Source organism: Stomoxys calcitrans, chromosome 2 (assembly GCF_963082655.1).
Source record: "Stomoxys calcitrans chromosome 2, idStoCalc2.1, whole genome shotgun sequence".
Taxonomy (NCBI): domain Eukaryota; kingdom Metazoa; phylum Arthropoda; class Insecta; order Diptera; family Muscidae; genus Stomoxys; species Stomoxys calcitrans.
In genome coordinates, this window is record NC_081553.1 from 235,776,985 (window position 1) to 235,790,637 (window position 13,653).

General features: G+C 39.6%; 1 protein-coding gene across 1 annotated transcript; it reads right to left on the bottom strand.

Annotated features, from left to right (window-relative positions):
- Nucleotides 1-12,092: 12,092 nt before the first annotated feature.
- Nucleotides 12,093-13,451, bottom strand: LOC106081564 (uncharacterized). Its single transcript, XM_013243587.2, has 2 exons — nucleotides 12,650-13,451; nucleotides 12,093-12,588 (listed from the first exon to the last, which is right to left on the bottom strand). The coding sequence occupies exons 1-2, from the start codon at nucleotides 13,350-13,352 to the stop codon at nucleotides 12,419-12,421; spliced, it is 873 nt and encodes a 290-aa protein (XP_013099041.2). The 5' UTR covers nucleotides 13,353-13,451; the 3' UTR covers nucleotides 12,093-12,418.
- Nucleotides 13,452-13,653: the final 202 nt, after the last annotated feature.

Genomic DNA, 13,653 nt, shown 5'->3' on the forward strand with positions numbered 1-13,653 from the left:
AGTCATAACAAAACATCACGTGCAAAATTTCAGCCATGTCTGATAATTAATCACCCTCTAAAAGGTCAAGAACTGTAATCGACAGAAAGTTTTATATAGGAGCTTTATTTAAACGTAGACCGATTTGGCCCATTTGGAATTCCAGGATACAATTCTGTAACATTTCAACGTAATTTGTAGTAATTGCAATGTCCTGTATACGATACAAGAGGTCAATTCCATTATGTAGGAACATTCCCATGCTTGACTGTTTATTCGGTGTATTTGAGGTTTGCTATGACTCAGCTAAAGTCATAGCATGATAATATCACCTATTTGGGATATTAAAAATAATTTCCAGTTATCAGGCCAACGAATATTGCGCTATTATTCTTTTGACCAGCTGAAAATATCGTGTTGACTATCAGTTGATATCAACCTTTGTTGAGAAATCTATTTTGACAACATAGGCATCCTTTTTACTCTTGAACTATCAAGAATTAAAGATTTTGAAAGAGTTGAAGTAACAGCTTCAATATTTAGACAATGCAAACAGATTTTCTTGCGATCGTTCTATGTTTCTGGTTTGGGTATTTATTTCACAGTACTTTCTTTCAGAATTTTCGAACTTGTAAACACTTCAGACTCTTTCCGAAGGTAATTTTCTGTAAATTTTTATACCCTTCATCATAGGATAGGTATACCAACTTAGTCATTCCATTCGTAACACATATTGGAAATATTGGTCTAAAACCCCACTAAGTATATATGTTCTTGATCGGAATGACATTTAAAGTGGATTTCTCCATGCCCATCCTTCTCTGAAAAGAACTCCATCTTTAGAAGGAGTAAAGCTAGGAGCTTAAAATCTGGCACCAATACTTCCTATAAGTGAAGGTCATTTGGGATTGTAAGTGGGTCATATCGGTTCATATTTAAATATAGCTCCCATATAAACCAATCTCCTGATTATATTTCTAGAGCTTCTAGAGAGCGCAATTTTTATCCGATTTGGCTGAAATGTTGTACTATGACGTTTTCTATGACATTCAATACATGTGCCAAGTATGGTCTGAATCGGTTCAAAACTTGACATAGTTCCCATATAAACCGATCTCCCGATTATACTTCTTGAGCCTCTAAATAGCGTAATTATTATCCGATTTTTATAACCTCTAACATATATCTGATATATCTCCCATATAAACCGATCTTCCAAATGCACTTCATGAGCCACTAGAGGGCGCAGTTCTTTTCTGATTTGGCTAAAATTTTGTATAACGACTTCTCCTATAACCTTCAAATATAATTTGAATTGGTCCATAACCTTACATACAAACCGATTTCTCGATTTTATTTCTTGAGCCCCTGGAGAGCGCAAATCTTATTCGATTTGGCTGAAATTTTGCACTTTGACGTTTTTTGTGACATATGTGCCGAGTTTGGTCTAAATCTGTTCAAAATCTGCTATAGCTACCACATAGACCGATCTCCCGGTTATACTTTTTAAGCCTCTCGAGGGCTGAATTTTTAAATTTTGCATTATCACCATCGATACAGGCCTCTAACATACGTGCCAAATATGGTTTGAATCGGTCTATAACCTGATATAGCTCCCATATAAACCGATCTTAAAATTCAACTCCATGGGCCCCTCCCTATAGGGCTCAATTCTTATCTGATTTTGTTGAAATTTTGCACAACGGCATTACTATGGTCTCCAACATCCAATCCAAGTCTAGGCCGAACCGGTTCATACCATGGTATAGCTCCAATAGCATAGCAATTCTTAGCCAATATTCTTTGTTTGCCTATAAAGAGATATCGGGCAAAGAACTTGACAAATGCGGTTTATGGTTGAGGGTATATAAGATTCGGACCGGCCAAACTTAGCACGCTTTTACTTGTTTTTTTTCCTAACCGGGCTGACCATCCTCTTATCTCAATTTTCAAAAACTTTAGACTTTGCATATGGATGTAACGCCTTAAGCATAATTTTGTTGGAACAAATTTGGGGCGAAATTTCAGGGACCGACTCATCACAGAAAACCCCTAATCCGACATGTAGACCTAACGGGACCCATGGGATACGAGTGAAAGGTCTTTAGGAGCAGAGTAAGAATCTGGGGTTAAGTGTCTTGGAAGAAACCCTATCGCAATCGCATATGTAGAGCCTACATTGAGACCCATGCTGCCAACATGGGATTCAAATGGAAGTTTTTGGAATATATTCAAATTTGGGGCCAAATGTCTCCGAGCCAACAGGCTCTTAAAAGCCCTCAATCAGACATATATATATCGGGACATCAGGCATATACGCTTATTGAACTCACATGAAAGGTTTGTGTGAGCAGAGTGTCAACTTGATGCCATAATATAAGGCTATGTGTCTAAAGGAAACTCCTAAGGAGTCATGTAAGCTTATGTGACCAAAATTGGACTTAAATGGAAGTTTTCTTTTGGGAGTAGAAGACGTTGTTGAGAATCGAATTTGGAGACTCGCAGGTTTTAAAAATTGTTTAATGGTATTTGGCACTTACCGATTTGCAAGAAATTGTGTAGAGAATGTTTTATAATCCATCTGAAAACATCTGCCAAATTTTTTCAAAATCGGCCAAACGTTTGATATTCAGAAATTTATTTTAATTATTTTAAACAACTTTATATTTTTGTAAATTTTTCTAAAAAAAAAAACGAGTTAGAAAAGAATATTAGATTAAAGAAACTTCGGAATTGAAACCTAATGTTTGCCCCCACAGTGATAATTCTAATCATAAATTGTAATAATCGATTGCACTTAAAAACCGGTAAATTGAAATGCATTAGCAATCAGTATCGCCGTCAGCATCAACCGTCGTCATCTCCATTTCCATAACCATCATCATCATAATCTTTTTCATTCTAGTCATTCCGATTACGGTGCAGCACCTCATGGCAAAGATGATCATTAACGGGGATTTCCCACGTTCTAGACAAGTGTAACATGAGACCAGCCAAGCAAAGAATTTGGTTTGAAATCGCAATTTTCGTACTTGGGAAATATTGAAAAAAGTATGTGAGAAGACACCAACAACCACACTTCTACCACATCACACCGTAACCCGCCAGAACTTCAAAACAAGATGGACGGCCGATTATTCAGAAAAACTAAAAAAATAAAATTCAAAACTAAATACAGAAAATTGCACAAATGTAGACAGCATCAACCACATGCACGTAGCACACTCATGAAACCACACTATTTAGAAACAATTACAAAAACAGCATAAACAACACTAAAATGAAGATCCATTTTGAATTGCATTGACCTTGTTGTAGTTGTTATTGCGGCCATTAAAAAAATCGATTTTTTTTGAATTTATGGTCAGGCATTTTTAATTCATTTTTTGTTTATGTTTTTCTTTGTTGGTCAATTGTTTCATGAGCAGCAAACAAGGCCCAAAGAGCCAGACTATCAGATATGAAGAGTATATGTCACCCACTGGGTTACTTTGGCGGCAGTCATCTGTACGAATGATGCCGTCAGTTCGGCATTGCCTGATTTATCTTCATTTGACAAGAAATGCCCCGGCTTACCCACTTTTCACTGCTAGCAGTTTGCAATACATTTGCAAAGTACTCGTGAGATTGTGTAAGAGAGAGAGAGAGAAGGAGGAGGGGGTGGCTGCTGTTAGCCTTGCTTCTAATAAATGATCCGCCGTCGCATTCATAAACGCCACCAATAACCGAAATAACCGGCGCAGTCTGTTATTTTTGTAGCATATCTTACTCTGGGTATTTTGTAATGCTCTGTCTGTCGTTGGGTCGGTAAGTCGTAAGGCAATGATTTATTAAAATTTAATTTTGAGAGTGCCTTCTACCAACATTTGGTGTAGCTGTGTTGGTTTATGCATCATGTTGCTAGCCTTAGTTGGAGATGTTTATATGCAACTACAAGTATCGGCAAATGAATTCCATCCAAGAAGATGATGTCCATCAGCCACAATAGTTATGGCGTTTGATATTGTGGCCGCCGGCCACCAAGAAACCACAATAGGTGGTTGGCCAAAGTCAAAGACAAAAAATTGGATCGTTGTTTTGTGAGCTCTTTGAATGAATGGGCGCGCGATCAACAAATGCTATACGCTTGTCATATTGGCCGCTATTTTTAAGCCACTCTCACACACACTCTCACTTGAAGCAAGCAAAAAAAAAAAACACGACACTATTCGCACAATTGATTGAGTGCAAAAGAGCCGTGGACACTTAGCAACTCCCATTTGAAATTGAAGGAAAGAAAAAACACACAAAACATTTAAAGTGATTTAGTTTTGGAAAATGAGGAATTGACCGAATGAGTGTCCATTGAAGTCAATGGGCATCAACAATGTTTTGTCATGGCAATAACAAAATGTTGATAACCACTATTGATGGTCATTGAAAAGCCCGGAAGAAGCAGTTTGGGGTTGGGGGAGAAGGTGGGCCACACAGGGCAGGGATGCTTTAATCTGAATCTTATGTAAGCCTAAAAGTTCGTTTGGTTTTTTTTTTTTTTTTGTTCAAGTTTCTCATTATTCACAGCAATCAAAAGGCAACTAACAATGGTACTCCCCATTCCTTGATGCTGCTGTCTTTTATTTTGGTTTTCCTAATAAGTGGCACGACTGCTCGTATCATGCTCCAGTCATCCATTAAATTGGTTTCTATTCCATTTAAGTTCCAGGGTGCATATCATCGTTATCTTCTCGTTTGATTGCCCCGAAAACGATGCCATCCATGATTGCGCCAAGGCAAGATTTGATGATGACGATTTGATCATCATCATTGGACCCAGTTGCCTGCCCAGCCATTTATATGGCTAGTGCAAAGATGAATGCACCAAATGATTTGGCAGTTTTTGTTTTTATTTTTGGTGGTGGTGTTGTTGTTACCATTTTCGATTTGAAATGAGATACATGTTGTTGAATACGTTGTGGCATGGCGTGAACTTAACAAATGGAAAATAGAAGAGATACAAATGTGTGAACAAATAAACGTTTAGTTTATTTTAAAATTGAACAAAGTCATTTTTGGATTAAACTATTCGGACCATAGCCGGTCTTAACTTGGGGAGTACATATGGCAAATGCAAATAGACAGTCTGAGGTTTGAGCATTGTAACCGATAACACATTGCATACTAGGTTGGTATGTACGTATGCACATATGAACGTACGTGCAATCTAAAATTTTAGCCAAATCCAATAAGAATTGCTCCATATAGGATAAAGGTGGGCAACACATTTTGGATATGTATGCGTGAGCAAAATTATTTTACTCTACACGCAAAATAAAAAAGCAACACTCATAGAAAAGAGTCTGCTGATAATAGCAGGCACTGTCTGCTGGCTTTAAATAGCGAACTAGTGTCTCAGCTGCCGAACCGATATGGCCCATTTGCAATCCCCATCGGCCTACATCAATATAAAGTATCTGTGCAAAATTTCAAGCGGCTAGCTCTACGCCTTCGCCAGGTTATGGACCAATTCCGAACGAACTTGGCAGTAAAACCGAATAGGCATTACACCATCTAACGGCTAAATGAATGAAATGAGCTAGAGAAACTGTTTTACATGCGACCTATATTGGATTATGGACCCATTCTAGAGGGAATTCATTGTTTGACATTTCACCCAAAGAATAAATTGTAGGAATTCCGTCCTCTAGCGGCTCAAGAAGACATATCAAGAGACATGTTTATAAGGGAGCTGTATCAGATAATAACCCGGTTCGAATCATATTTTGCTAGCATAAATAGCAGTAAGTTAACTCAAAATTTCACCAAATTCGGATAAAGATGTCGCTCTCTAGCGACCTCTAACGGCTCAAGTAGTCAAAGCAAGTGACCAGCTTAAATGGCAGCAGTATTATGTAATAAACCGATTCGAATCATATTAGGCACGTACAAAGAGTTGTAGGTTAGGTAAGGCTTAAGTGGCAGTCTGCCATCAGACTCACAAAGACGTTTTCGCCTTCTAGTTCCTACCGTTGAACCATCCAGATCGCTTTAAAAAGCCCAATAACTTGCAGATGATCACATCCGCTAAATCATAGAGGTTCTCAAAAAAAGAAAACCTAATGTGGAACTCCCTTTGGCTGCTAGTGCGGGACACACACACAGAAGGTGTTCTATAGTCTCTTCTTCTTCAATGTCCTCACAGCTTCTGCAAAAGTTGTTGCTAGCAACCTGTACTCTGTCAGCATGTTTTCCGATTAGACAGTGACCTGTCATGACGGACGCAATGACTGAGACGTCTGTTCTAGCCAATGACAGCAAAGCGGTAGAACTCTTCAAATCTGTATTAGGACACATAGTTTTGGAATGTTCACAGCGCCTTCTTAGTGACCATCTATCATTCGTTGTCCTTCGGGCTTGGTCCTGAAAACTTAGCTTACATGTCGCTAGAGGCATACCCACAGATTCCAGTATTCCTGGAATGTGTAGGGTAGTTCCCAGTCTCGCAAGCTAGTCCGCTTTACAATTCCCTGGGATATATCTGTGGCCCGGCACCCAGAACAGGTGAATTTTGAACTGCTCAGCCGTATCGTTCAGAGATGTGCGACAGTCGAGGCGGTTTTTGTGTTCACAAATACGTTCTCCAGGGATTTAATGGTTTCCTGGCTATCTGAGAAGATATTAATGCCAATCGTCGTAATGACATTATATCTTAGCCATTCCACCACTTCCTTTATTGCAAGGATCTCCGCTTGATACACACTGCAGTGGTCGTGTAGCCTTTTCGAACAAATAGTAGTATGATTGACATTTTGCACAAAGGCTTCTACTATGGTCTTCAACATCCAAGCCAAGTATGGCCTGAATCGGTTCATAACCTAATATAGCTCTCATGTAAACCTATCACCAAATTATACTTCTTGAGCCTCTAGAGGACTTATTTCTAAGGCGATTTGGCCGAAATCTTGTATAGCGACTTAAAATATGACTTTCTTGTATAACGACTTTTCCTTTGACACATGTGCCAAATATGGACCAAGTGAGTTCATAACCTGACATAGCTGTTATATAAACCGATTCTGGATCTTCTGGACTTCTTGGGACGCTAGAGGGCGCAATTATTATCCGATGTGTCTTAAATTTCGCATCAAGTGTTAACTCAAATTTTCACCCAATTCGAATAAGAATAACGCCTTCTAGTGGCTTTGTAATCATGCCCTCTAGTGAAAACTGTATCAGGTAATTAATATGCTGATCTGTGCCATTCACAGCATAGATGTTAGATGTCGTCATAGCAGGTTCCGGGTAAAGTCTGCAACAAATCGAATTAATTGTGAAAAAAGCCAATTGCTAAATTTCAGTCAAATATTGGAAATGGATCGGGCAAAGTTTCATCCCAAACGGATAAAAATTGCTCCCTCTCGACTGACATTTTGGACGAAAACTTCTACTAGGACCTTCAACATGCATACCATGTGTGGTCCGAATCGGGCCACAAAGCCGATCTCCTTATTTGAAACAAGTAAGGAATAGTGACAGTCGGGTGGTACCGACTTTATAACAACCTACATCTAAATTTATCAACGCCGACTATATGAAAAATCCGCAATTACTTTTTGGGCAACCAAATACACCATTAGTGTTAATTGCGCTATATAAATATTGTATATATGTGCGCTGTATCTAATTCTGAACCGATCTGGATTAATTTAAAATTTAATTTAATTTGCAAGAACTTACCAAATGCGATTGATTAATGGTGGAACCAAATGCGCTTTGACTTGTTAGTTTTTTTTAGTTGGGAAATTATTTCACTTCAGCATCTAGAGTCTGATTTTATCTCTCTTGCGTTTCCTTTCTTTTGAGCCACTGTCTCGGAATGCAAATTCTTCCTAGTTAAGCTCCCATTCGATATAGAGTTTTTGGTGAATTTTAGAGTTTCTACTCCAAAACAAACACACACACACACTCACATGACAAACAAACATCAAATTGTGTAGATAATGCAGAATTTATGGGATTTTATTTAAATGTTTCGATTAACCACAACAATAGTCAAAAATTATGTGTGAAACATTAAGACAATGATTGGGAGCTAATGATCAAATTAACTATCCACCACCTACGCCAACTGTTTTTGTTTCAATAGCCCAGAAGGGGGACTGTAAACAACGAACGAATTTGCCAAAAATTAATGAGCTTTTCATATTTCAGCCGACAACCATGCCACAGGCTAAGAATGGTCTCCTGCTTGCGGTGGGGAGGATGGCAAGACAAACTGCTTTGATCGTATCAACGCTTGAATGCCATTCAAATGTGTAATCGTGATAGCTTTTGTTTTCGTTCGACTACACGCTTTGTGGCCCATTTGCTTTATCTAGAGCCCCAAATGTGGTCCATAGACATCAGTCATTTATTTAGCCATTCAGTTATTTATGGGAGTTGGGGAGGGGGGAGAGCATAAAGCGAGACAATTGAACTTTCGTTTTGAAATTGCAAAAGGATTTTTTGCCTAAGACTTTGGACTTTTTTATGCTTTTTGCGGTAGTCACTCAGTCTTTTTTATTAACTGTCGTCTATGTCGATTGAATGAGTAAGTCAGCCAATGGGTTTCGGTCGATGGTCTTTGTTAGAGCTCTGCTTAACTAACAAAACCCATCTTTTATGTTAGGCAATGCCATAACTCAAAGTTGCCTCTCTATGTGTGTTGTCGGCGTCAAATGAATGCCAGGCGTCTGCGTCATCGATTGAAAACACAAGCTATCAGAGACTCTAGCCTGGCCCGATGGCCCGTGTACATGAACTAAATAAAGCATAAATTCCTTTTTTTTAAAGGGAGATTTAAGATGTCTTCGTTTAACATCATCATCATCAGGCCACCACCATCGACATCGACATAAGTGATGCGTTGCATAAGTGGAGGAAGATGAATTCCGTGTCTTTACATGAAACTCCCGTCTGGCAAATTATGTTAAAAAAAACATTCAATTGTGCTTGAACAGAGTTGGGTTTCTGTTTCATTAATGATAAAACAAACACGAACTCTCATACAGATTCGAACCTATCTTTCTATCCAATTAAGCATTAACGAATGATACGAATATCCAAAAAAATGGATCACGATCTAAGCAATGAGGCATTTGGTTAATTTCTTCTTTGCCTTTGGCTTAATTACTTTCTATTTAGAGTGAATAAGCTGGAGCAGTATAAGACATCACTTTTGCTGCTACTTTATTCACTTAATGGGAAGTAACAGGCAATAGATTAGCCCATTAAGTGTTATAAGAAGCGTGGAAAAGACTATGGCCGAGCAAAGATTCAATTGGGGATGTTGGAAACCAAGCAACGGTTCTGATTGGTTTTAACTTGGCAAACTGCAGGTTTATCTTGGTCACCCTTCATCTCAAATGTGGACACAAACCTCCACGCAGATCCACCTGGGTAGCTACCTTCAACTTCCGTTAAAGGTAGTGAGCGAAACTGTACCACCACCACAGGTGAACTGTAGAACGATAAAAAGATGGGTTGGGGCGTCCGGTTAGTAGCCCATCACCCGGAAAATTTGAAGAGATTACTTTGAAAAAAAACGAAGAAGATTAAAAACCATGATTTGCCTATCTGCACCTGGAATGTTCGCACTCTTTAAAGAGAGAGCGAAGTATACGCCCTGAAGGATGTATTGGAGAAAAATAGGGCAGACATTACCGCCATACAGGATGTGCGATGACTCGGCAAGGGCTCTACAACAACAAAACTAGGCATGAACTTGGCTGTGGATTTGTGGTTAGTCGGAGTTTGAAACACTTTGTCTCCAGGTTTACGGCGGTGGATGAGAGGCTAGCCACAATCCGCATAAAGGCCAAATTCTTCATCATCAGCCTTATTTGTACCCATGCCCCGAAGGATGACAAGGACGAACAGAGCAAGGATATTTTCTACGGGCGCCTAGAAAGAAAGTATGTCCGATGTGGGCGCCTTGGAATATTAAAAACGTTCTGGGAGATTGAGGCTAATAGACTTCGCCGATGCAAACAACATGGTAGTAAGCAACACCAGATTCCAACATCGAAGGATTCACACGGCCACATAGCTATCACCCGATCAAAATAGGAGAAACCAAATAGATCATGAGCGCGGGCGAACATCGATTCGCATCATTACCTTGTTGCAGCAAAGGTTCGCACTCGTCTTAGTATGGAGAAAAACGTACGTACGATCTGACACTGTTCGTAAGCTGGACATCGGGAAGCTGCAAATACAACAGATGTCAACGGCATACTCCCCTCTGCTGAACCAATGGATTGAAGAAAGCACTTCCTGTTCCAATGGTATAGCAGAACAATGCAAACCATTCTTTAAAAAGAGTCGCAACAATCGTACTTTCGCCAAATGAAGGAGAGATGACAACGTATCTTATGCAAGAAGAAGGAAATGGTAAGACGTAAGTGTGAGCGAATCGAGATGTTCTGTAGTCAAAATGAAGTCCGAAAATTCTACCAAAGAATTGAATGTCAAACCGATGGCTTTTACAGGCACATCCTCCTGCAGAGACAAAGAAGGAAATCTGGTAACTGATACAGATAGTGTGCTGGGAAGAACACTTTTCCCAGCTACTGGCATCCGATGATGGTTACCATGAGTATACCTCGGAACCAGTCCCTGATGGTGGCAGAGAATATGTAACACCTAGTCAGAACGAGGTCCACGTTACGGTAAGCCTGCTGAAAAACAATAAGACAGCTGGAACCGATGGGTTGCCTGCTGAACTGTTTAAAACCAGAGGCGACACGCTGATACGGTTATTGAATCAGCTATTCTGTGCAATCTGGCTGGAAGAACGCATACCCGATGATTGGAACCTCAGCATAACATATCCCGTACACAAAAAAACGGGGACAAGGGGGTCTCCTCCCCATTGCATACAAGATACAAACGAACTTACTGTGTGAAAGGTTAATGTATTAAGTCAACGAAATAATTGGGCCCTGTCAGTGTGGCTTAAGACCTGGTAAATCCACCCTACCCCAGTTATTAACACACTGCGCCAAATCCTGAAAATGACTTGAAAAGGACACTACCAACTTCTCGTGAGTCTAACCGTAAATGGAGATAAGACAAAGTGGATGATATCAACTCCCACAAAGCCCAGTAATCCCGAGCAGATAAAAAAAATTGAGAAAGTTGGGGACTACAACATTGAGCTAGTCAGCAACTTTATCTACCTCGGCACCGCCGTAAGAATAATATTGGCTAACAGACGCTACTTTGTATTAAGCAAGGAGATGAGGAGCAAAGCCTCATCTCGACAAATGAAATTTACACTATACAAGTCGTTGATACTACCCGTGATGTTGTGTGGCTGCGAAGCATGGTTACTTTCGTTTTCTATTATGTTGGCCTTCAAAAGGCTTCTTTGCTGGAGCTTGTTCATTGATTCCGCCACCACAACCTAGACAACGCAACCGTTGTATTTTTATGCGTTAAACTATGCTATCGGCGTCATACAACTCGTAGTTCATACTACGCCTTCATTCTCCACTATTGCGAAGGATCTTTCTCTCAAACACTCCAAGTACTTTTCATTTTTCATCAAAGAGAATGTTTCCCAAAAAAGTTGTAAAGTTGATCATCTTAAAATTAAGTTTGCTTATCTTTGGCTCGAATCTTTACAATTAGGGGAAAATTTTTGCAGTGTAGTTTCAGTGTCTTGTATGTGTGATTTTTTCATCTGTCGAGGGGTGGCTTTGCTTAAGATATATTGGTTGCCCAAAAAGTAATTGCGGATTTTTTAAAAGAAAGTAAATGCATTTTTAATAAAACTTGGAATGAACTTTAATAAAAAATACTTTTTTTTACACTTTTTTCTAAAGCAAGCTAAAAGTAACAGCTGATAACTGACAGAAGAAAGAATGCAATTACAGAGTCACAAGCTGTGAAAAAATTTGTCAACGCCGACTATATGAAAAATCCTTACTTTTTGGGCAACCCAATAGTTTGATTTCTCGATTTGATTTTATGAGCTCTCGAAAGGCGTTATCACTCCGTTTTAATGAAATTGGGAGCGTTGGAGTTCTATTTAATGTGGTGGTATATATTGGACCGGTTGCATTAAGTTCATTGTTTCGCATAGTTAGCTCATCTATCTGTTAGAAATTTCTCTTTGTTTATTAAAAATAGAATGAAAAATGACACAAAAAAAATTCAAAAAGATATTTCAAATTAAAAGGGGCTGTCACAAAATCGCTATTATCTGATATTCTTGAACGATTCAATAAAAAATAAATAAATATGCATCTTAGGTGTTATGATGACACACAAACATATGCTAAGGGCAGCAGCACAACGATGTCGACAAAGACAACAACGACGACGATAAATTCCACCTACTTCTGTCTGTCAGCATACACCAAACGCAGATTATCCATTGCAAGTGGTTATGGAGTAGCAGTGATAGAACTACTCAATTCTAGTGAAGCTGGGTGGTGTTGGGGTTGTTGGCCACATTGACTTGTTGCTGAAACTCATCCAAGATGCGGCTATGTGGTATATCGGTTTCCACACGACTACCCAAAACGTCGCCGGTGTTCACACACATTTGTTCTGGATCAAAGAATATATCGATGATGATGCGTACACCTAGCCAGAGGGGGGCAAGAGGCTGTAAGAGGGGTGGGCTTGGGCGGATGTAGTTACTTACCAGTTGCAGTCTTTGCAATTGTGGTCTTGCTTTGATATGACGACTCGATCGAATGACAGGTGGCCTCCCGATTGCTATCGCCTAACTGTAAGTGGTTCTTTGACATAACGGTGCGAGCTTCTAATGGTGATGCTGCTGCTGCTTCTTTAGATTCTAGACACTTTTGTTTTGTGGTGAGGCTGCCAATGGTGGGCCTTCCTTGCGAGACCACAACATTGTCAACATTTAGGTTAGCCATGCTCTCATTGCTTTGCAAAGTTTTGAGGGCCGCCGAACTTTTAAGGCTTCGATTCTGGCAGCATGAAAATACAGAGCAATTCTTGCAACATCGGCAGATGCCATCGAACTCCTTCTTGTGTATCAAGAATTCCCTTGGCTGAGCAGACACTGGAGTACTGCCTGGAGGAGAGGCGCCTTTAGAATATTGCGATGGCGTCTTTTGGCCCATGGGGCTGGAATGGGGTTGCCGTCCTGGCATAGCCTGAGGCGAATCGATGACCGTGGGGCTGTGATTGCTATCGTTGTTGTTACGCTTTCCATTGCCATCGTAATGGCGAATCAAGTCACGCACCTTTACCGCACCACCATACTCCGAGTCCGAGTTGAATGTCGAGCAACTGTGAGAATTACGCAGGCTGCCGTAATAGCTGCTACAAAGATCGTCATAGTCAAGGCTTTTATTTCTCAAGCGATGCAAATTCATTTCGTATTTTTTAATTCTTTTGCAAAAAGATTCAAAACTTCAAAATATATTCCAGTTTCCCCTACCAATAGTTCCTTAATTACGGCATATAGTTTTTCATGGCAGACTTTGTTTTTTTTTTTCTTCTTATGGAATTTTGTCATAGTTGGCATTTCACAGATGATGAAGAGCATGTTTTCATTAATGACAATCAGAAATCAACATTAATTCGAGTTAAACAGTTGATCATGTAGGTAATTCTTATTGTCCAACGCGAACTGATTTGATTTTAATTTGCCCATAAGCATCACAAAAGATCTAA